Source organism: Aythya ferina (assembly GCF_964211825.1).
Source record: "Aythya ferina genome assembly, chromosome: 6".
In the NCBI taxonomy this organism is placed as follows: domain Eukaryota; kingdom Metazoa; phylum Chordata; class Aves; order Anseriformes; family Anatidae; genus Aythya; species Aythya ferina.
The window spans coordinates 18,427,898-18,452,243 of record NC_140303.1 but is presented as its reverse complement, the minus strand read 5'-3'; the positions used below and the strand labels follow the sequence as shown (position 1 = coordinate 18,452,243).

The following is a 24,346-nucleotide window of genomic DNA, read 5'->3' as shown; positions in this document are numbered from 1 at the left end:
GCTCTTTCAACAAAAATAAATAGGCACTTAAATCTTGTATTTTTTCAGGTCCTTACTTACTACCTAGCTCTTACTAGCTTTATAAATTTTCTTTAAACAAAGTTGCCCTTTATCTATTGCTATTTTGAGGTAGAAGGCTGCAACACAGCCCTAAATACTTATTTTGTGTTGTTGATTGAGTTCTTAATGAAGATCTTACACATACACATTAACTGGCCCCTATCACAATACTATGATATCTGACTGATATTATTGCTCCTTTTCTCCTAGATACCTTAGGCCTGTCAAATGTTTTGAATAAACCCTCTCATTGTACACTTAGAGGGTGCTATGGAAAGGCCATATCATCAGGTGCGGGGATGTGGAGGCGTGAATCTCAGTGACGAGGTCTGTCTGTATGACTCTTTCAGGGACACTGGATTGTCCATGCCTGGTACAGAGCTGCATAAATACCTGAGCCACCACCAACTCAGAGATGCAGTTAATGAGCAGACAACGGGCCAGGGAAGGAGCTGGATATGGATCCCTACCCAAGGCTGCTTTGCTGGGCCACACCGGGAGATAGTCACCAGGGTCTCCTCCAGGTAAGTGCCACGCATCCCTTCGACAGTCGTTACCCACAGACTAGGTCCTGCCATGATACTGTGTTAGTTATGCCATGTACAGCCTTTTCTTACCAGCACCACCACAGGTAAAGTGCAGACACATGAGCAGATATTTGCAATCAGTCTATATATATGCATAATTTCTAAAATAGAAATAGCCTTTTTTTTTTTTTTTGGTGTATGCCCTAGGATAAAACACACTACTGCACAGCAGCACAGAAAGCAGGGTTTGTTATAATAAGTTTAAGTACCCCAAACAGAATGCAGTACATGCAGGGCGATCACAAAGGTGCTGGAAAACACTGATATCTGATGTTCTCAGCTCTTTTGTGCACATTCAGCCCTGGGCAAAGCTTGTTGCAACGCAAAAGATGACGGAACACTTCACAGAAATGGCCTCATAAAATATTCAGCTTTCTGTTTTTGCCCGGGGTACAATCTGTGCATTTTCCATACAGTTGGAGCAAAAAAAGAAGTGCTAGATCTTATTTCTCACATATTTTAAGCATTTATATTTTTAATTAAAAAAAAATAATGCAGAACTACTGTCTTAACTTCTCTGGTAGAAAATACATGTACACTGCCTGGGATTTTTCCCAGACTAAAACAAGAGATTTTTGAGAATAAAACAATTCAGGAATCCCCCAGAGATAATGAAGCAACAGAATAAATAATGAATAGAATTTTGTTTGTTTGTTTTTTTTTGTTTTTACACATAATATATGCTACATATAGTTTTGCTTGGATGACACAGACACACACACCCCAAATATGAACCTATTTAGGAAACAACTGTGCATCCATGCATTTTTTCTTTTCAAATAGTCCCAGAGCCTAAATTAATACTGCACAGAACACAGCCGCTCACATGCAGGATCAGGTCTTCCAGCACTGCCTTGCTCTATACCAGCTGAAAGAAGACGGCAAAAAAAAAATAAAAAAATTGTTGGATATTGCTATGGACATAACATGTCTGAACCTGTCAGGATATTTCTCCCAATTCTCTCCGTGACTCATTCAGGAAGGACACGCTGTCCGTGCTGCTAACATATTCCACTACATGCACACGCAGAAACGTTACGATGGTGTGAAATTGCATTGGTATTACCTTTTCCAGGATTTTACAGCCCAACAAAAACACTAAATGCTCAGACTTAAAGTGGAGCAAGGATGGCACCCAGTGGCCAAACAGACTCATCTCAGAAAAACGTTTCTCAGCTCTCTCTCATCCCTCGCTTTCTAGGGCTTTAATTATAAAAAGATTTTAACTCTAAATGCGAACCAGTTGGCAATGTAAAAGGCCTTTTAAGGGTGATGTCTTCTTTTTTTAAAGGACATTTATTTTTTCTTCTGTAAAATATTTTTTAAAAATGCCTACAGAAATGTTACCATTAATAATTTAAAATCAATACCAGCAAACATTTATGACAAACAGCTGTTTGCAGCCAGAACACAGTATCCAGGCAGAAATAAAGAAAAGTGTTCTGTCTTTTTGTAGGGTACATGCTGGGGGGGAAATGAATGATTCCATCCTCGTTTCAAAAATCAGTACTATTATTAGGGAACTTGTTTCATTTTAAAATCGATTTTGATAATATTAATGCAAAGTATTAAATTTCTATCCAAATAAAGCTTGGTGAAAAACAACTTGATTTTTTAATCAGAAAATTCCCAGCTATAACTTCAAAAAGGAATCTAAGCTACAAAAGGAATCTAAGCTCAGTTAAATGAAATTATTACTCAAAAATATTATTGAAATTTTATACTTTTTTCCCCTTCATTTCTTTGAAGAATTCTTTCCTCCACAGGGATATATATTAACTGTGTGGGAATAACTCACCCCTCGTAGACAATGAAAGAACCATTACAAACCCACCGTGAAGACCTCCTAAAGTAGTATCTTTCAATGAAGTATCCCAGTTTTTAATCATTCTGTTGCAATTTAAGTGCACAAGTCTTTGCTAGATAGATTTTTCTTCCTGATTGAAAATCTTTCCAAATAAAAATTCCCACATCTGTCATGGACCAAAGCTTACTACTTTATCATTTCACAAGTGTTGATTTTTTATAAAACATTCTTCAGATATTCCTCAGCCTTGCATGACATTTTAAACGTATTCTATGCCTTATCGCTTTTTGCATGGTTGTTGGCTAAACGCTGTAGCAATGTTGAACTGTATTTATTCCTCAGTGTTTTCCACTTGACAAGAGAATAAGAGAATCTTGTAGGGTTTGATGGCTGATCAGATTGAAGGACAGACAACAGGTCTGTTGGAGAATGAATCATTTCACCTTCAGTTAGAACAATGCTATGTCCCCAACTGCTGTTTCTCATTTGCTTATCTAAGCATTCTCCAGTCCTGGACCAACCATGGTTTTGGATAGGAAAATACATGCAACAAATAAGAAACTTCCCATTTCAATAACAAATATACTAGTTGAGAGCAGCAAAGTAGTAGCACACTTTTTTTTTTTTAGTACAGGCAAATTAATAACCAAGTTTATTACTCACTCCTCTGATGAAAATTTCTGTTGTTGAACTATTACTGTACTAGTATGTGTAATTACTAAAAAACTGAAAAGCAGCCACTATCTAAGTCAGTCATTTTAAATGCTTCAAATGCTTTTTTAGTACTGTGAATAATAATGAAATATGGCAGAAATTCCTAGAATTCTATTATAATCTAAACCAATTGAAATATATTTCATCTTTTCAGAAGACTTTTTTAACAAAGTAGTATGAAGACCCATTCTAAGCATGAAAGTAATTTTAATTTTGTTATTTTCAGTAATAGACGTGTATTACTTGTCAAGGTGTTTAGCAGGATTAATTAAGCTGTAGTATAACTATGAATAAATTGATCTTAGATGTACTCATTACTTAATATTTCTAGTTACCATGTCTTTACTCTGCAGTCAGAATATCAATATAGATTTTTCACATTTTCAATTGTAACCCCTTAACCCCCCTTTTTTAACATATGGTGCAAATATGTGCAGAGATTATTCTGTATGGTAGACACAAATAAATACATTGTTCCTTTGCTTGTGTAAAATATTATCACGGAAAGTTTCTTATTAACATCCGCATGACTCCCTTACCCTGACTTAATCTGTAGACTGGAACTTCTTCCTTGTTGAAGGAAGACCATTCCTTCCCAAGTTTATTTAATGACCTGTGCTATCTCAAACAGGAAAAAAAAAAAAAAAAGTCTGGGCATAGGCATATGATCAAACTGTGGGCTTTATCTAGCTTCCAGGCCACGGGTTTCTCACTTTCTCCTCAACTCTCGTAATATGATTTTTCCTCAAGAGAAAAATTTTCAAAACCAGGACTTACTTATCTCCTACTCTTCAAAATAAACTGGTTTTATGCAGGCTTATAACAGAAACACAACACAGTCCTTTGTAATTATAAAGCAGAAATGGTGAAATATCTAATGGGTGTTTTTGTGTATCTACAATGCTACTATAAAATTAAAATGCCAAAAATGCAATAAAGGCAAATGTTTAAAATTCAGAAAGCAATTTCAGAAGTTCCATTGTTTCCTGTCAAGCATCCCTAACATTAGGGTAGGCACTGATGTATGATAGTACTGCTCTAACAGTAGTTCACAAGCAGGTGCCTCTCAAGCCTCTGACACAGTGAAGTCGTCCCACTTTCCTTATTTCTGATAAAATCCCTCATGGAACAAATTGAAGCAAAAATAGATTAGTTTCCTTCAATAAACTGTCATAGTGTTCTTTCATATGCTTTATTCTCAGTAAATCCTATCACACTGGATCAGATTTCATGCTGGGAGAGGGGCTGTTGCATTGGAAGAAATGCACCTGATAGTCCCAGGTCCCAGCACTGCATAAAAGAGCAGAAGAACAGCTTTGTAGGGAGATTGGGAAACACTTCCAGAAGCAGGTGGTTGAGAAAGGAAGGGAAACAGCTCTTATTAAAACAAACAATTCAGCAAACTCAGGCGTTTTCATCAGACTCCGTATCTGCAATTTCTGAGATTTATGACAGTAACACAGAAGTCAAAGAGCATTCTTCTGCAACTTAAGCATAAAGGGCATAGTCTCTTTTCTAGGTGACAAAGTGATGCAAAGAATGTATTTTTTTTTTTCCCTCTTCAAACAACACTGTTGGAAGGCACTGGTTAATAACACTGGTTAAATGGCTGTATTCTATCAGACCAAAGGTCCTTCCTAAGCCCTGCACCTTAACTCTGAGAATGATGGACATGGTGCTCTCCTCCCAGCTTTGGTGAGCTGCACCTCAGAGATTGGCTGAGCCAGAGGCAACTGTCTTTGTGCAACAGTCCTCATTTGCCTTTTGCTTCTGTTAATTTTTTTATTTGTATTTCTTTTTAACTCATTAAGATCTACAGTGATAGGTCACATAGTTTAACTAAACATTTACAGAAGGGAGGTCTTTGGTCAGATTAAAATCTGTACTCCATATAATTTCATTAGATGCTCACAAACCTAAATACACTGTATGAGAAAAGATTGAGCAGTCTTTTACTCTTCCTCTTCACCATGCCTTGCCATTCCTTCTCTTCAGTGAAATTTAAAAAAATTTTCCAGTTTTACATGTCTTTGAACTAGAGAGCCTGATGTCACCAGATGAGAGCCTCACATTTCAGAAACTAATAAAAAAAGCAGTATTTTATTTTTAATCATTATTTTTTGTGTAATCATTTTCAGTGTATGCAATGCATATCTGACTTCTTGTTTCCATGACAACTGAAGACATAGGCACATGTAGAAGGGTATGAAATCATGTAATACAATAAAGATTTCGGTTTCATGAATTATGAAGCTCTCAACACGACGCTCTAGGTCTTGTCTTACGTAGGCAGTGCATGTGGAAAAGCAGAGAAATATAAGCTGTGCTTTACATCTTGTGCAGGAGCGTTTCTCAAAAGGGAAGGGGGATACAGCTTGATATTAACACTTCAGCCTTGTTTGCCCTCTAGATTTCCCTTTATTTTCCCCATTGCCACTATGCTTAGGGGAACAGGCTGCCCAGGGAAGTGGTGGAGTCACCATCCCTGGAAGTCTTTAAAAGACGTTTAGATGTAGAGCTTAGGGATATGGTTTAGTGGGGACTGTTAGCGTTAGGTCAGAGGTTGGACTCGATGATCTTGAGGTCTCTTCCAACCTAGAAATTCTGTGATTCTGTGATTCTGCTGGAATAGCACTAGGGAACAGCTTGGTGTCAGCACAGTCCCTCCTGTGACAGCAAGGAGGAGTGAAAGAGTCTGTGTGACTGGTCTTAGGGACAACCTTAAAACTACTTAAATGTGTGAATACCTTCATGCACTTACAGAGGGGTTTGGGGCTCAAAGAACTGTATGTGCTTCACCATATGCATGGCTCGGACCATAGTTTGCCATACTGACTTTGCAGCGCGACTGCATGTCTGCGGTCCTCGTTAAATCTGTGCTGCCCAACAGTTCGAAACAGTGTCACCTACACGGCCAAGTGCAAAAAATATCATCTTCCAGCAATACATTTTTAAACACTGGTAATACTTCATAAGTGGTCCAAAACAGAGGGCAACTTGTCTTTCCGAAATTTAATTACCAAGTAAGACTATAATGAAATTATTATAAACCACTACAAATGATTTAATTACCACAACATAAAAGTAACTAAAATAGTTCTAAATTGAACGATGATGACACAACAGAGAATAATATAGTCTAGGATTGCTTTCCCCCTCCTTACAGAGATTGGAGGTAAAATTAATACATAAAATTATATTTCTCATTGTGCTGCCACTGTTCTACTTTTAATAGTGGGTGTAAAAATTGTAGTGACACAATGTACGACACAAATGCAGATTCACTTACATCTCATACATGTAGTGCACTCCTGGTATCAAAGTCACTTAAATCTGTCATTGTTCATGTATTCAACTGTTTACATTGTCATATACAGTAGCAGTCTTAAAGGTGGTTTCTCTTTTCGGTTCATCTCTTCATCTTTACTCAGTTAATCTCTGTATTTTTGAGAGACATAAAAAAGCCTCTCCCCATGCGAAGGTAAGTCTTAACTAGCCACACCTCAGGTGATGCAATTGAGAAACATGGGGATTGTTATTAATGATACATTTTGAATTGAAGCCTCTGTAAAGCAGGTGATACATTATTTTCTGTTGTGTAGCTCTCCTGTGTGCTGTTTGACCTAAAAAAGGGAATCTCTCACGGGGCTATAAATAATGCATCATAGTCATTAAATATTGATCTGGCTTATACCATTCACAGCTGCACAATTAGGTTAGGTTTTTAAAAATAGCTTCTTGTATATTACCCATAATAGGACAGTGTTTACATATTCTCTTTGGAAACTACATTAAATTTAAAGGTGATATGTGTTTGTGGGACTGCTTGCTGTTTAAGTCACAGGACTTGTTCATTACTGTCTCAGAAGCCAGTAACTCTTGCTATAAATATCCTGTCCTACACAATTCTGCATTCTTTACTCATGTATCTTGGCTTTCTATATTTGCCTAAAGGATGACTATTTTTAGGCTTGGAGAGTCTGCATTTCAATGAGAAGAAACCTGGCACTGCAGGACAATGCTATAGAATAGCATCAATCAGACTTCACTAGTCATAGATCTTTCTATTCCAATACTAGAAATGCTTATAGCTAAATAGTAGCACTAGTAGATAATAAAATATTCTGTCATTTCCATGTCTAAAATACAAGAGAGGACTGAGTTGCCAGTTTTTAAAAATCATACACATTTCTAACTTTTCCAAAAAAATAATATTGATGTGGGTATGATTCATTGGTGCATTACTTTGGTTTATCCTGCCAAAATTCAGTGCCAGTTTAATGCAGTTGTGTAGATGCAAGCAAGAAGTGCAGTGATAAATCAGGCTCAGACTTCAGATAGTCATTATCAGATACATAATAAATGTTTGCATTCAAGGTAGATTTTTGTTTTTTGTTGTTTTACTTGCAAATGCTCACCAAAAAAAAAAAAATTCTTCCCAGATCTACAGCAATGGTATTAGAAATCCACCTATCACAGTAATGCAGCAAAATGCCAGAAAAATTAAAATATTATGCAGTTTAGAAGAATATAGCAGTATATCTGATATTATTTTTATTTTTTATTTTTTTAAAGGAGTCTATCATAATTTAAATTTAAAATCAAGGTTGAAAAATATTTGGTAGCAAAATAATCTAGCAATGGAAAGTCTGCATAGAATACTATAAATTGTATCTATTCATTACTCTTATTTTAAATCCATACATCTCAAAAAACATCCTCTTTCTTATAACCTGGAAGTACAGTGCATAACCCCAGTAGAGGAATGATGATGGCATGCCACAATTAGTTCTGATTAATAATTCTGATTCAATTGGCTGTTGTTGAAACTCCATCAATTAAGCTTCCACATGTCTTTCCTCATTTTAAAAACTGAACTTTTCAGGAAAAAGGGTCTGTTTTGTACTGCATACCAACTTAAAGTTGATACAAACTTAAAATACATTTTAAACTGGCATAAAAAGAGGACAGGAGCTTAAATTTTATTTTATTTTTTTTCCAAGAGATCTCGTTCTATCAAAACACAGTGCAAAAGACTGACTACCATGAGTAAATGGATGGAGGGTGTGATGGGGAACACCACTATGCAATTTTACAGATGCCAAATGAAGCCACAGACATCCCTGGCTTACTAAAATCAATGGCAAACCTCCCTAGGGCCTTACCTTCCCTAGGGCCAGACTATTACCTGCAAAGAGTAAGGAATTTGCTCAGGCTCTGAATCCAGATCTCTGCTATACTGCTTGTGTCTGCCTGGAGGGCTAAGCTCTCTCCCTCACTGCAAAAACGAGCTCTCTGGGTGTTGGAAGTGTGCACCTTCCATCCCCACTTGCCTGGGTGCTGGCAGCAGACCCAGTGGGTGGCCCCTCTGGGCCAGCAGCTCTTCACCTGCCCACGCTGGCCTCCAGAGAAAGATGCGCCTGCTAGTGTAAGTGCTAATGATTACCAAAAACTTAACTGCAAATTTTCTTACCGTTTTCTTACTTTTTGTTGTTGCTCTATTAATTCTCAAGCAGGATTAGTAGCAACTGAAATAAATTTTATTTACTTCATGCAACTTGCTCATGGTAATGAGCTTTAATTCTTAAAAACACACCAAGTATATAATAAGAATTTGTGAATTCATCCAATAACAGTAGGAAGTTATTGACAAAATTTCATGTAAAAAGGAACTTTAATCTTGGCAGGCTTTCTGTAATGCAATACAATTAACTTGTTGCTAAAAGATAGAGCAAGTACAAATATACTTGCAATTTTTTGCTTCATATTGGAATATTCCCGAGACTTTGGGCAAAGAAAAATTATGGAAAGCCACTTTACTAAAGCTATAATGAAATAAGATGGCAAAAACAGAAATAAACAGCTTGAACTAGCAGGAATAATATGTAATTATTTCTAAGCTCTTGGTGTGCAGTTCCTGCATGCGTAGAGATAAAACGTTGAAAAGCTGTCATCTGAAATGTATTGTCACTCCAAAGTCACTAATTACTGTTAGGTCCCATGTCAGTTAAGCCAGTAGTGAACTACTGGCATTACTCTCATTTAGATGTTTCTATAAAGGGTGTTTATTCCTATTCTGACTGAACCAGAACGTAGGTAAACTGTAACAGGCATTTCCACCGGCACGTGACAATAAATCACTGAAAAGAAAGGGGACACTTTAGCCCCAAACACCTCCAAAGGGAAAAATTGTTTACTAGCCAGTCAAGTCTACAGGATGACCCTAATATAACATAGAGCTTACACAAAATATAACAATACAATAAACAGTGAAAAAGAACAGAGATTTCAGGGCAGGATGCCCCAGGAGACCTTGGCAGGCAGATCAGCTGCCAGAGCCCTGCAAAGGGGAAGATGGGAGCAACTTCATCCCATGGATAGATTGCCCTCTCTAGGGATAAGCCCCCTGTTGATGGCCCATAAGACAAGCTGGTTTTTTTTTTTTGTTTGTTTTTGTTTTTTGTTTTTTAATTTATTTTTTTTTATGTTTTATAACAAAAAAAGCAATCATTGGTGTAAAGCATGAACAAAGACTACCTGGCACTCATTTTGTCAGGAACTGAAAGCAAGACACCTAGATATAGGAGAGAAATATTCTTCTGAAAAAATATCTCAGTTTAGTTTAAGCAGTGCTAGGTTATAGTCATCATTTTCTCATCTATATCCTTTATAAAAATGTATATCTATTGTGGTTTCTAATGAATAAGTGCTTTTCATTTCCTTTTACCTTATCATTTACAGTTAAATAGGTAGTTGCATGTCTTTCTGGTAAATGGATAATGACAAGACATTCTTTACTTGGAGACTGGCAAATCTATTAATGAGGACACCTGGGAAAATAAGTAGCATAGCCCCTCCTCACACTAGTATCTGAATCCAAAAAGCTAGAATATTATGAGAAGAGATTATTATACCCTTCTTACCCATTATTAATGCAGAGTTCTAAGGCACAGCTATTGTTTAGGCAATAAACTACAAGCTGATTAACTAGCAATAGCTGCCCTTCCTCAGCCCATGTAACTCATCAGTACCGGTTCTGCTAGGTCACCAACAGCTTTGACCTTTCACCACATCCACCTTCATGATGCTTAGAGGTTGCACCTAGCCAGACAGGTTTCAAAGCAACCACCAAGCACTTATCAGACAGACAGTGGGGAGGCTATTGGTGTGGGTTCACAACTACCCACACCCAGACCTCCTTCCCAGACCTCACGACAGCTTCTGGTGTACTTTGTGTACGGGAGACCATGGGAGCTTCTCATACAGCTCTGAGAAGCCCTCTACTACACAGACTCCTCACAGCCAACGAAAGACCAAATTTCCCTAGTGTTATCTCAAGAAGAAAAGGACAAAGCCTATCACAAAAGCAGCTCTTTCATTGGCAACAATGAAAGAGCATTGGCAACAATGAAAGAGCAAGGTCATCATTCCCCCTATCCTCTGCCCCATGGCAAGGCAGGATTTTGCATGAAAATGTAGGGGGAAGCAGGCGATCAGGCCCAGTAAGCATGGCTTTATGAAAGGCAGGTCATGCCTGACGAACCTGATCTCCTTCTATGACAGAGTGACGCGCTGGGTGGATGAGGGAAAGGCTGTGGATGTGGTCTACCTTGACTTCAGCAAGGCTTTTGACACCGTCTCCCACAGCATTCTCCTCAAGAAACTGGCTGCTCTTGGCTTGGACTGGCGCACGCTTCGTTGGGTTAGAAACTGGCTGGATAGCCGGGCCCAAAGAGTCGTGGTGAATGGAGCCAAGTCCAGTTGGAGGCCAGTCACTAGTGGCGTCCCCCAGGGCTCGGTGCTGGGGCCGGTCCTCTTTAATATCTTCATCGATGATCTGGACGAGGGCATCAAGTGCACCCTCAGTAAGTTCGCAGATGACACCAAGTTAGGTGCGTGTGTCGATCTGCTTGAGGGTAGGAAAGCTCTGCAGGAGGATCTGGATAGGCTGCACCGATGGGCTGAGGTCAACTGCATGAAGTTCAACAAGGCCAAGTGCCGGGTCCTGCATCTGGGGCGCAATAACCCCAAGCAGAGCTACAGGCTGGGAGAGGAATGGTTGGAGAGCTGCCAGGCAGAGAAGGACCTGGGAGTGATGGTGGATAGTCGGCTGAATATGAGCCAGCAGTGTGCTCAGGTGGCCAAGAAGGCCAACGGCATCCTGGCTTGTATCAGGAACAGCGTGACCAGCAGGGCTAGGGAGGTGATCGTCCCCCTGTACTCAGCTCTGGTGAGGCCGCACCTCGAGTACTGTGTTCAGTTTTGGGCCCCTCGCTACAAGAAGGACATCGAGGTGCTTGAGCGGGTCCAGAGAAGGGCAACGAAGCTGGTGAGGGGCCTGGAGAACAAGTCCTACGAGGAGCGGCTGAGGGAGCTGGGCTTGTTCAGCCTGGAGAAGAGGAGGCTCAGGGGTGACCTTATCGCTCTTTTTAGGTACCTCAAGGGAGGCTGTAGCGAGGTGGGGGTTGGCCTGTTCTCCCACGTGCCTGGTGACAGGACGAGGGGGAATGGGCTTAAGTTGAGCCAGGGGAGTTTTAGGTTAGATGTTAGGAAGAACTTCTTCACTGAAAGGGTTGTGAGGCACTGGAACAGGCTGCCCAGGGAAGTGGTGGAGTCACCATCCCTGGAAGTCTTCAAAAGACGTTTAGATGTAGAGCTTAGGGATATGGTTTAGTGGAGGGCTGTTAGCGTTAGGTTGGAGGTTGGACTCGATGACCTTGAGGTCTCTTCCAACCTAGAAATTCTGTAATTATTGGTCCTTAGCAGTGCTATGCTCAGCATACATTGCTTTACATTTCTGCCCAGGGCACTTCAAGAAGTTGAAAGAGGATTTCTTGCCTTCAACATCCAACCTTCTGAGCCTCTACACAGTCTTGACTGTGACTGTTCTGCTTTGTTAGTAAACGCAAACTTCCACACTATAAGCATGCAAAGTCTCAAGTTTTTCTCATTTTCTTTAGCCTCTTCCTCAACTCCACTATGGTTGTTCTTGCTGAGGAGGCCTCCAAACCCATGCTGATATGCAGTTCCAGCAGCTGGTGATGAGGCCATAGTATTTTGCTGCTTTCCACCCGTCACTGCATCTTTCATCTTTTTCAAAGATTTTTTTTTCTACCTTCTTTGCGTAACAGTCTAACATGTAGTACACGCTCCATAAAACATTGCTAATTATTTTCTACTTACTGTAAAGTAAAACTTTAATCCACATGCATTTTAATTTACTGTTATATTCTCGGAAATAACCAAAAACATAAATCCTTACCTTAAATTTATCCACTTCTGCCTTTGAACAAGTTGCATGATAAGATAACACCTGTCCCAGGGAAAAAAAAAATATAAAAAAAATCAGACCTGACATGTAGAATTAATAGGTCTCTGTACTGCAGTCTAATCAATGATTTTTAAAACAAATTTAATTAATATTTATGCATGATAATTCAGTTCTGAATACCACTTTATAATAACTAGTTACACGTTATCGTTTGGTTTCAGGTAAAACTACCTGATGTTGCAGGTAGTTTTACAGGGAACCACAGCCAGTAACTGAATATTATAACTGCTCTTATATTGTTCTGGAATTCTACAGTTAAAAGAGAAAGAACTTAATTAAAAAAAAATAATAGTAGGTATATAGACTTTAAATAACACCTTTTGCTATACTGTAGAGCTGTAATGCCTCTGCGAGTGGCATGTCAGCACATGCAAATTAGCACCTCTAAGCTATGCCTGACATTCTCTCCATTGCTGTTCTGGAGACGGAAACATCAGATATAACACACAAAGTAATGCACACCTAGCGTTATTACCTAAAAGTATGCATACATTTAAGCTGAATACATTATATCCTTTTATGAAGATACTAGCACTGAACAATAATTCCAGAAAGTGCAAAAGCTATATCCTATATGCTGGATCCACGGAGGTCTGACTGCATGGGACAAGGTGGTGGTCCACAAGCAGGCTTGCACACCCAGAGCATTCCTAGAAATGACAGGCCCTCCTCACCCCACAGCAGCACGTGGTCTGCTTGTGTACTAAAGCTTTGTTATTAATTTCAAAATTAAAAATATTTTTCATCATTTTTTCATCTTAAATTCTACTCTATTTCAAATGCCCTTGGCTTGCAATATCTTGTAGCAATAAGTCCAAGATGCATTTACTCTATCAGTTATAAAGGCGTTCTCTTTCACCAACTGGAAATCACCCCCACACTATGGAAGAATAAATAACAAATGCCAATTTACTTCTGTCCCACATTTTACTTTCAATATGTATATATCATCTTTTCTCAAAAAGGATCTAGTTTTCTATCCAACCCTATTGCAGTTTTTCAGAAATCTAAGTTAAGTAAAAATTGTTTTCTGCTATGACAGATTGCACTTAATACCAACATTCTTGTCAAGCTTCTCCTTTATCTGCACTCATATTCCTATAGATTTGTATAGTCCTTCCTAATTTTCATTACTCTAACTTTAATTAAGTTTGAATCCTTAATGTTTAAGACAGCAACCTGTTTAGAACCATATGGCACCCTACTGTCAACCTGTACCCATCATTTATTTACGTTTAGGTTTTCTATTTATTAGTCAGTCTTACAAGAATTCTAATCTATATATTTGGATAAGAATCTTTTCATAGTACATATCAAATTGATTTATTTTATGTCTGATATCAATGTCATCTTGAAATGCCACTCTGTCAGCCTAGCTAAGGACATAAATAGTAATAATCTATTACTGAAAAATGGATTCACAGCCCTTCAGCATATACCATTCTTTGTTCAGTATTTCTCTGCTATGTCTTCAATCACTTTACACAATTATTATTGTGAGTTGTTGCTCATTTATAGATAGAATTACTCTTCACTGAAGCACAGTGGCCATTTATCAAATGTATAATCTACATTCAAGCTATATGACTATTAGTCTTTTTCAGATCTAAGAAAGAAGCTGTAGTCTAAAGCAAGAAATTTAAATATCCTTGGTTTCAGTAGTAAATACATTTCTATGTTAACTTTCATACCTATGTATCTAAGTGTGAAAGCTGGCATTGCTTGTTTTTCTTACCAGGGAGAACATTCAGTCTAAGCTATAATATTGCACAAATAACTGCAGCGTATGAAGGCTTACAGTAATTCAAGACTGTGATATGTAAAGAATAAGGAATCTTGTTGAAGGACCAAATAGGAAGGTTTTTCATTTTTCCTCCAAGGTGAATAAATAAATAGGAATAATCAAAGTGCTACTTATGATTAGAATGTTTTCTAACATGAGTAGTCCTATTGATTTAAAAATAATTCACATCTATATGCTTTACAGGATTAATTCCCAATACATAGACAAACATCTTCAACCCTAAAGGAGAGGAAAAATATTATGCTGTCTTCATAGAAATCCAGTTTGGTTTGATTTTTGATTTAATATAGAGAGAAATTCGTATGTCATTCAGACTAACACTGTTTTAGTGGTTCTTATCACAATGGTGGGTACTGTGTAAATTCAAAGGAGTTCTACAGTTAGTGTGCACACATCAGGGATATCTAGATCATTTTCTTCTGTTATCAGATGTGAAATTTATAACAATACTAAGATCTTAGCAATGTTACCATTTCACTAAAAGAATGTTTTAAAAAAATATCAGTCTTGCATAATGCCTTTGAAAAGATCTTAAATTTAATTCAATCCATCCTCCATTATTGCATTATTAGCAGGGATAATGTAAATCTGCAAATCTATCCTCAAAGTTCAAAGCTTTGTTCTCACCAAGATTATTTTCAATATATTTATGTATAAAATCTTCAGAATATAATAGAGAATAGTACTTTATTGTTGAATTAGCTTAGGACTTTAAATAGCCATATTTTTTTGAAATTTTAGAGTTTGTTTTACTGGAGCTTGTAGGTTTTGTTCTTTATGAATAGGAAATAAACACAGGGAAAGTAACTCCTACAAAGATAGGGGGTTAAAAAAAAAAAAGAGAGAGAGAGAGAGAGAAACCTTTTTATCCATTTTGCTACTCTATATGCATTTTATATAGACAGGAAGTGTGCTGGAATGCCAGGTACCTTGCATTATGTATTTGCTTTGACCCACTGCAGAGCTTACTGAGCTGCTAGAGATCCTGCTCTGACTTTATTCTAGCAAGCCATATCTGATGAGGGTTCAGCAGGTGCTGCTTTTGAAAAACCTGATGATCAATTTTTTTCACTGTTCACAGTACTATTCATTTACACTTTACAGCACTATAAAAGTAAAAAAAAAAAAAAAATAAAATAAAATAAAAAAGACAGCAGGCTATGTAAAATATCAAATTTAAGAAATTTTCGGTTACTGATGAACAGGAAAATAAATGTAACACCTAAACTCATTCCTAAATCTATACCTGTAAGAAATTAGTTTCTTATCACTATTCCCTCCTGACATTAACAAATAATAAAAAAATAAATAAATACAAAAAGCAGGGGTGTGAAATCAAATGTTATAGATAGGTTCAAAATTAGAGTTTTGCATGAGTTTCCCAGCTAAGTGTACTCTGAGGAAATTTTGCTTCAGTATTACTGTAAGAAAATGCTCTCAGGTGCAGAGGTAGATATATAGAAAATTTTTCTAACTACAAGAAATTCAGAAGCAGTAGCTTTCTTTATATATGACACTTGTGAGTGAAAAGCTTCAGTAAGATGTACACGTACATCAAGAGCCACAGACTGTTTCGCCCAGGATTTCTTCACTTGGTCATACATAATTGTATTGTTGATGCCGAGGCCACAAAAAATAACAAAAGCCTAAAATGAGAGAAGGGGAGAAGGGAAAGGGGAGAAAAAGAAATCAACTTACATTCTGTTATAATACAAACATGAAGATGAATACTTAACAACTGAAAAGGAAGTACATGTAAATATTAGCAATAATTATGTTTAGACAGGTTACCTTGAGAATGCATGTAAGTCACTGTTCTCAAGAAGATGAAAACGATCAGATGCGAGAAATGTTTTGATTAGGATGCAATCTTATTGAGAGCTTCTGAGAACTAATGGTAAACCGCAAATACAGACAACTTATACCCACCTCCCTAAAGTAGGCTGAAGTAGCACTACCCAGAAATACCAAATTCTGTTGAAGAACTGTTATTGCTACAAAACAGAACATCTCTTACCTCAAACAGTCGCTGGTCAGCATCATCAAAGGGTTTCCCATCAAGCCTGTTCAGCACTTGAGCTACCCCTTTAGAAAGCATAAATATGAATTACAATCTTTATTCATTAATTCATAAGGCAGAATATTCTATTCATTACTAACATATTTTCTAACACATTGTTTTCAAACTGAAAAGCAAAATTGAAAATATTTATTACGAAAAACATTAAGCAGACATTGATATGTGAAAGTCTGACTTCTGTTACCAGGACTCAGTTTATTATTTTCAACTGTTACTCTTTGCCCTGTAACTATAATACTGGAGATCTAAAGAAAGTGACTGACGATGCCTTTCACAAAAGGTTAAATATCTCTTTGAGAAAGAACTTAAGGACTTGGCAAACAGAACCAGGTAACTTGTGCTAGCAATTTGAAGTTACTTATATAATTTGCCAGAGTAGTATCTTCATTCCTAAATACTAGCTAATTTGGCATCACCTGGGTATATGTCATTTTTTAAAAAAATATTTTTTCATGACCGGTCCACGAATTTATTGAATAATGAAAAAAAAGTCATTCCTTAAACCACTTGAAAAAGTGGTCAAAGCTCTTAGCTCTAGCTGAACTAATACTGAGTTATACTGAAACAGACCATTTCTGTTTCATTTAGCTACAATATGCCCTTAGAAAAACAGTAAAAGCTATCAGCAATAGAGGGTTGAGTTTTTCTAGTTCTTTAAGGTAATATGCACTTCACAATGAGCCATATTTTTAAAAGGATTTTTTCCCATGTCACCTCTGCTGATTAAGCTCAAAGATCCTGATCCTGCAGGGCACTAAGCACCTCCAGCAAAGCACTACCAATTTCAGCTCTCACCAACAGCCACAACACACAGGTCTTGCTCTTGCAGATTTCAATTGCTATGGTTTTGACTTGAATTATTCTGTGGAAAGTTATAGAGGAAACCTGGCACTTATTTATAAATGGCGCTCCTTTTTGTGGCAAAAGCCAGAAATAATACAGGGCCAATTGCAGGTGCATCATAGCTGAGAAGCATCCTATCAAACAGGCAGTAAAACCTTGTCATGTCCTGATCCAGCACACACCACCACCACAGGCAACCCTGACAGCTGCCACAGTCTCTCCAGTAGGTTGGCCCTGACCATGTATTTTATCATTAAAGAGGGAAATGACCACCTTGCTGGACTGAAGAAACAGTTGCCTGAGTTGTACACAAAAAAAAAGGCAGACTGTCAAAAAGTATCAAAACTTATGGAACATTTTTTTCAGTAACATTTTTAGCATTTCAATTTTCATCTCATTTTGTATTCAAGTTTCAATACAATATGTAACTTAACAATAACACAGTGGGAAAGCTGAAAAAGTCCATACAGTATCCAAGTCAAAACATCCCTTCTTGGATACTTAGCATGCATCCTAGGTACCGTAACTTCTTAACAATATTCAGCTGGGAAAAAGAAGAAAAAGGAACACAGAATTAAAAAGACAGAATTAAATTCACATTAGCACAAAAACAGGGGAAGCTCTTCAGAAGGCCTTACCAATTATTTGGTGGTTGCTATTCCATATAGGAACACACAGAACAGACCTTATGTGAAAGCCAGAAATCTGGTCAGCCTAAAATGTAGAAATGAGAGCTTCCATTATGCTCCTCCTTTACTACACTTGACTTTCTGTAGAAATAATTGATTGCAATAACTGAGTTTAAGAATAAAATTTTTACATGAATCCTCTAACAGAAAATAATTGCTGCCCTTTTTATTAAGTTATTATATTCTGTATACAAATTGGGTAGCACTTCTAACTTTGAACGGACTAACTGTGAAACAGATATGAGATGGGTGAATTATTCAGGACATGACATATTAAAAGTACAACCACAAACATATCAAGGATCGATGTGCTTTATTTCAGCATATCTCTCTGGCAAGAGATTGACCCCAGGCATTAATTGTACTTTTTGAAATTCTGAATAAATTAACATCAACACATTTTTTCCCATACATTTTTACGGCTAGCCCCTTTTATTTTTTTGTTTTGAGAAATTCTGCTGGTGTGAGATCTATTACCCATAATGACATACGCAATAAAACTGGAGCCAAGGAAACTCTTGCATGAAACACTTGCAAGCACGCTTACTGTAGTAGTGGCAAGCTTGCTGACCAAGACTGCCCACTGATTAATGAGCTGCCCAACTGCTGGCCAAGTCTCCCACAGTAATACCGTTTCACTGGGCAGAATGCAGTGACGACTGTCCTTCCCTATGCCTCTAACATTTACTTAGGGGCATGCACACACACATTTGAATCTGCATCTGTACCTGTGACTGGAACAAACATGTTAGGATACACATGGAGCATTTATTAGGAGTGATAAGCATCTCATTCTTTTCACAAGTTCATCGTGTGTATTTGGTTTGTGCAAATTATGAAATTAAAAGGGCAGTTGTCTAAGTTAGATCAGAAACAACATTTCTCTCTTTAGATACTGGTTCTGTTCACACTCTGTGTATAGTTCCAGTCACCCCAACAGCTAACAATGATGATATTGCTGACACCAAACTACAACAGAAGAATTTTCAGCAATATAAAATCAGTTTGCCTCAATCTCAAAGAACTTTGGCAGTGGAAAGCATTGCTTAAATTAAAAAAAAAATAAATCACGAGCAGACCAGTAACTGCCTATATTCTATGACCTGTTTTTACTGTATAAAGCCATTTCAACACCAGCAGACCAGAAGGAGGACATACAGCAAGGAAAAATAATTCAAAAACAATATGCACACTTTACAGCCACTTGAATATAACTATAAAACTTGACTATATTAATAGCAATGCCAAAAATACAAAGTATATTTACATTTCCAAAACTCTCTTACTTCAGCATCAAAGCGGGGATCCTGATAAGCGTCACTGATATTCACTGGGAGACCTGTGGAAGCTACTAGTTCAGCAATGCTATTATTTATTAGCCAGTCAGAGTAAGACGATGATTTCTCCACACTGTCTTTGAAACTACCAAAAAGTATAGGAAGAGAAGAAAATAATGGTCAACATTGCTTGAAAGCTGAGCATGTCTTATAGGCATATTCATAGGAACAGCAGAATTGTTCAGTTATTAATGGTTACTGAGCATTACCTATGAAACAATAACTTGGTATCTATATGAACAGTACACCAAAATATTATTCCCTTTACACAATTCTTTCTACTGAAAATAGCATTGTCCTCTTATGAAAAATAAATGCATTTAATAATAAAATGCATTGACATATGAATCAATAGCAGAATTATGTTCCACATTTCTGCTCATCAAAAGAAAACAGTTCTAAATATTTTCTGTAAAGCTAGCTGAAAGCAAAATTTCAGACTTTAATTTTTCAAATTAGACTAATAACTTGAGTTATTTAAAATCCATACTTCCATTTATATTTTTTTTTTGTCATCTGAAAGGCCTTGTTTATTTTTTATTTGGTCTAGAGTGCTGGATCAGAGTGGCTGATTAAAAGATTATGAAATAAGTTTTGAAATCAATAAAGCAAGTGTGTTACAGTAGGTGGATTCTGGTAGATATACGAGCTACGAATGTCAGTAAACAAGCATAAGACACCAGAATTAGGGGCTTGACACACCAGACTCCACCACAGCTTAAGATCTCTGTAGACACAGAGTTTTCAAGTCCTCATCCAATCCACAGGAAAATTCTCATTGACTTACTGTAAACTGTTTTTTGACATTGGCAAGGGGTACCTATTTCTGTGTGAATAAATAAATGCATATTATCTTAGCTTTGAGAAGAAAACTGATGAATTTTCAGCACCTGAGAAACATTACTTAGAAAAAAAAGTGACACTGAGCAGCTATGGAAAAGACTGCTATGGCTTGAAACCTCAAAATAATGGACAGGGATGAAGGATGCACAGTAGAATGTGTGGAAGACTCAGTCAAAGTGAAAGGATTGATTTTTGTCGGCAGCATTAATTTTCTGGAGACTAATTCAACTCATTTATTTGAAAGAAAACTCAATAGTCCTAAAAGGCTATAAATAAAGATAATAATAATGATTTACACAAAGAAATCTAAGTGTATCTGCTTTCAGTTGGGATAAGGATTTTGAGTGACTGTAATAAATGTTACACTTTGACAGGAACCTTTACTACAGTAAAATGTTTTTAAGCTAAGTAACAAAATTTATTTGTATAATTTAAGATTTATTTCAGGACATCAATATACTTGAGAGGAAGGAAAAATCTTTAAAGATAAAAATCTAATTTCAAACACGTAGTTCCCAGTTCATACCTTAAAAATCTGGATAATATTATCATTATAATGTAAGACAGTTTAAATGAGGACTGGATTATGAGTGTCACACATTTTAAATGGCAAATAAATTAAAGTAAAAGAAATGACATATTTCAGGAAGAAGTTTTAGAAGCATGTTCTACTATGTTTCCCCCAATCCTAGCAAGTACTTTACACCTGCTCTCTGGAGGGAGGCACTCAACTTTCACCAGGAGGAAATATCAATGCTTAATTCTGATGCAAATCACAGACAGCTGGCTCCCTCTCTATCCTCAGCAACTCAGAACAATCAAAAGCTCCTCTAAAAATTACAAGCAACAATTTTCTCCATACTGTGGAAAGCCATGAGTGAGTGCTGCTGGACTGATGCAGGCAGCTGCACACCACTGCCCCCGTGTCTTGCCCACACGCAAGGAGCAGCACCATGTGCCAGACAGAAAATAAAATCCAGCTTGAGCACCAAGCAGTGCTGCAGGCTTCCCTCACACAGGTGCATCCTCGTGGACTCTCCCCAAAGTGATATTCCCTGACAGGGATGACAGAACATACATGGGACAGCAGGGAGGTTGTACTGCCAGAGTCATGAGCACCTTCAATCGTCTCTAATGTGACATGGACTCTTTCATGTGAAGGAGTTCCCATGAACCCACAAACTCCTAGGACTAAGAGAGCAAACAGATGTCTTAAACAGCATAAAAACACTGCAAGGAATCAGGCAATACACAAGTGAGTGTCATCCCCAGGCATGGTGACAGTGAAACAGCAGTAGCAGGGATTTCAGAACTTTCTTTGTACCTGTCCAGCTGGGAGGGAGCACAAATATTTTCCTCAGCAAGCAACCCACCCCCTGGCTCAGCCTGCTCACCTTCCCTCTACCTCTGATACTTTGGTTGCAGAACAGTAATCTCAGCTACATCAGCCACTAAAATGACTTCTGTGCAGGAAAGATATAGCTCACAGCATCTTCTCACTGGTACATCCAAACTGAACCCTCAAGGCTTCTACAATTCATGTAGCTTTATTTTATTTATATTTTTTTCCAAAGAGAAAAAAACTAAGAGATTTGGCAAAACTGCGCTTCAAGAACAATGTAATTGACAAAAAGGAGAGCATTTTATGAATAAGAATTGAACTCAATCCTGGTGTGTGTTGGCATCTGCTGAATTGAACAGAATAATACAAGCGTGGCCTTGCAAGGTATTTCTTAACAACCAACAGAAAATAAGATAAGATGTGAATATTCATTATAATATTCAAGGACTAAACAGGTGAGCTGTTATTAGGCACAGATAAGAAAGGCAAAAGAAAAGCTAATTTCTTCTAAAACCAAAGAAAATGTGTTAGCACATAAGATACATTGTCCTTGGACCTTCTCTCCTTCAGATAAAGTTTATAACTAGAATGATTCTCAGCCTATAATCTTGGGATTTCCACTAAGATTTCAAATAAATTGTATTTATCTTCACTAGAGTAGTGATGAAGAAAGTCACCTTGCCATTTTTCCCTTCATAAAATATCTCATGATGTTACCATCAGTTAGGGATGTAGAATGTGGAATAGAAAGGGCAAAACTCACTAGAAGAAATGCTCAAATGTCAAGGGCTCCTGGCATTGTTCTGTACCCTAAATAACCTTTATTTTCCCACTATAGTGCCAACAACTCAAGCTGTGCCTGTGCTAGATCCAAATGTGACATCATATCTGTCAGTCTAAACTTGATCTTTGTAAAACCAACTTCACTCTCCACTAGATGAAAAATGAAAGAAAACCAGTAAGCCTTTACATTAAGATGCACAGAAATACACCTTTATAAGTCTTATTACACCGACTACCAGTTTGTTTATTCATGTGCCTCAGACCAAAGTTAAAATAATCTTTACTTGACTGCATGCAGAGCAGGCTACTACAAATTGCTTTTTGGTAACATGCTAGCATAACTATGGTAACAAGAAATGAGCCAGCTTGGTTATCTTGACACCACTCTACATTGTGTTGACTAATCTGGCTACCGATCAATTTTGAGAAAAACAAGAACAACCACATCCCTTGTCCCTTAACAAAAGGGATTTATTTTCACCCTTTTAATTGACCAAGGAAAGAACAATTGCTACTCTGAAGCTTTTTGTCAAAAGAAGTAACTTATGATTCTCAGAATATTTATTCATATTTAACCTTAAAGTGATGCTTTTAATCACTTGCTTTTCTTTCCCAATTTTACCTCACCAATCCATCACCCTTCAGTGATGGATAGGGCATGGAAGAGATCTAGTTTCTACCACTGTCTTTCTTTGTGGACCCAGACTCTGCCATCAGCCTGTACAGACAATATACTAAAATAAAAACAGTAAAATAAAGCTACTATTTTTGTAATGCTGAGATCAGTCCATGAAAAACATAAATAATTAGGAACTGGCACAATTTGGAGTCCTTGGCTAAGGTGAATGTGCACGTTGTAAGTGGTAACTTCTTACCACACTGGAGGTAAAGAAGTAAAGCACTAAAAGCAGAATAAATCCATAAATATGTTTTGAATGTTGTTTAAAGGGCTTACATATGGCAAAGCACAAAGTAATCTTCAAGCCTGCTAAGTTACAGAAAGCAGGATGGACAGAAGGTTAGGCTTACCCCATTATGACAATCATTCTGCATGGGAAATAAGTATGATTTTTCTGCGTACATATTTTTCTACATATATATTTTTTTTCACATTTGAGATAATCACTGGGTTTGAGCTCTAAAAGATGGGAGAAACCTTCTCACAATAACCCTGAATCTTCATCCACTCCTTTGGTATGTAGGAGCTTTTAAGTGAACTTTTGTTACTGGTTTTCATTATCTTGTAGGAATTAATACAATAACTCCACAAAAATCTCTATTATTTCTTACAGTTAGCTTTTTGTCAATGTTTAAATACAGCTCCTGCCAAGCAAAACATACACATTTATTTTGACTGGGGTTCCACACCAGATTCAGTAACAGGAACACAATTTCTAGCAAATTCATGTTCTCTGTGGTTTTTAGATTTTCCAACTTGACAAGAACAAAAATCAAATCTTACTGGAAGTCTTTCAATGCAACTGAAAGGAGGCATTTTGTAAGAGATCAACAAACAATTTTAAAACAATTTTGTAATTTTTACTTCAGTATTAACCAATCAAAATGACATTTGTGTATTCTCCACAAGTTCAACAATAAAAAGGCATTAGTTATTTCCTGGTTTCTCCTCTGAGATAGTTCAGATAATTTTAGTATGTATATAGCAATATTGACACAAGCAATTTTTCATTTGAAGTGTACAGGAGTCTTGTCCTGGTAAAAACAGTAAGCTCACATTCCTCAACCAAATCTACCCAAAGCTCCGTAGTAAAATAAAACTAAGATGAAGCAAATTCAAAACTGTGAAAAATGAAGTAATCCATTAACCATATAAGAAATGAGTACTAACCTGTTTTCAGTATCAGCACTACATTTTGGAGATAACAACTCAAAGGATTTTGTAAATTTCACCACCTGTCACATCAAAAAGGAAATAAAATTGTTATTAAAATTATAGATATATCAAGAAAACATTAACATAAAGTTCCTATATTTAAATAATATTTTAATCTGGTGATTCTAAAACAAAAATTAACTCTATATTCCAATTCATGTTCAAACACGCTATGCATTGCTCATAAACAAACAAAACTAAATAAAATAGTTTGATATTCCTTCATTAAGTT

The 24,346-nt window shown here is 37.0% G+C and overlaps 1 protein-coding gene across 3 annotated transcripts in view; it reads right to left on the bottom strand.

Annotated features, from left to right (window-relative positions):
- Positions 1–24,346, bottom strand: part of PDE11A (phosphodiesterase 11A) — a 136,411-nt gene that overhangs the window by 50,346 nt on the left and 61,719 nt on the right. For all 3 annotated transcript variants that reach the window (XM_084522984.1, XM_084522986.1, XM_084522985.1), the window contains exons 5-10: positions 24,070–24,134; positions 19,202–19,337; positions 17,865–17,940; positions 16,321–16,388; positions 15,857–15,949; positions 12,431–12,481 (exon numbers count right to left, since the gene is read on the bottom strand). In XM_084522984.1, coding sequence (XP_084379110.1) covers positions 12,431–12,481; positions 15,857–15,949; positions 16,321–16,388; positions 17,865–17,940; positions 19,202–19,337; positions 24,070–24,134 — 489 coding nt within the window. The remainder of the gene's footprint in view (positions 1–12,430; positions 12,482–15,856; positions 15,950–16,320; positions 16,389–17,864; positions 17,941–19,201; positions 19,338–24,069; positions 24,135–24,346) is intronic.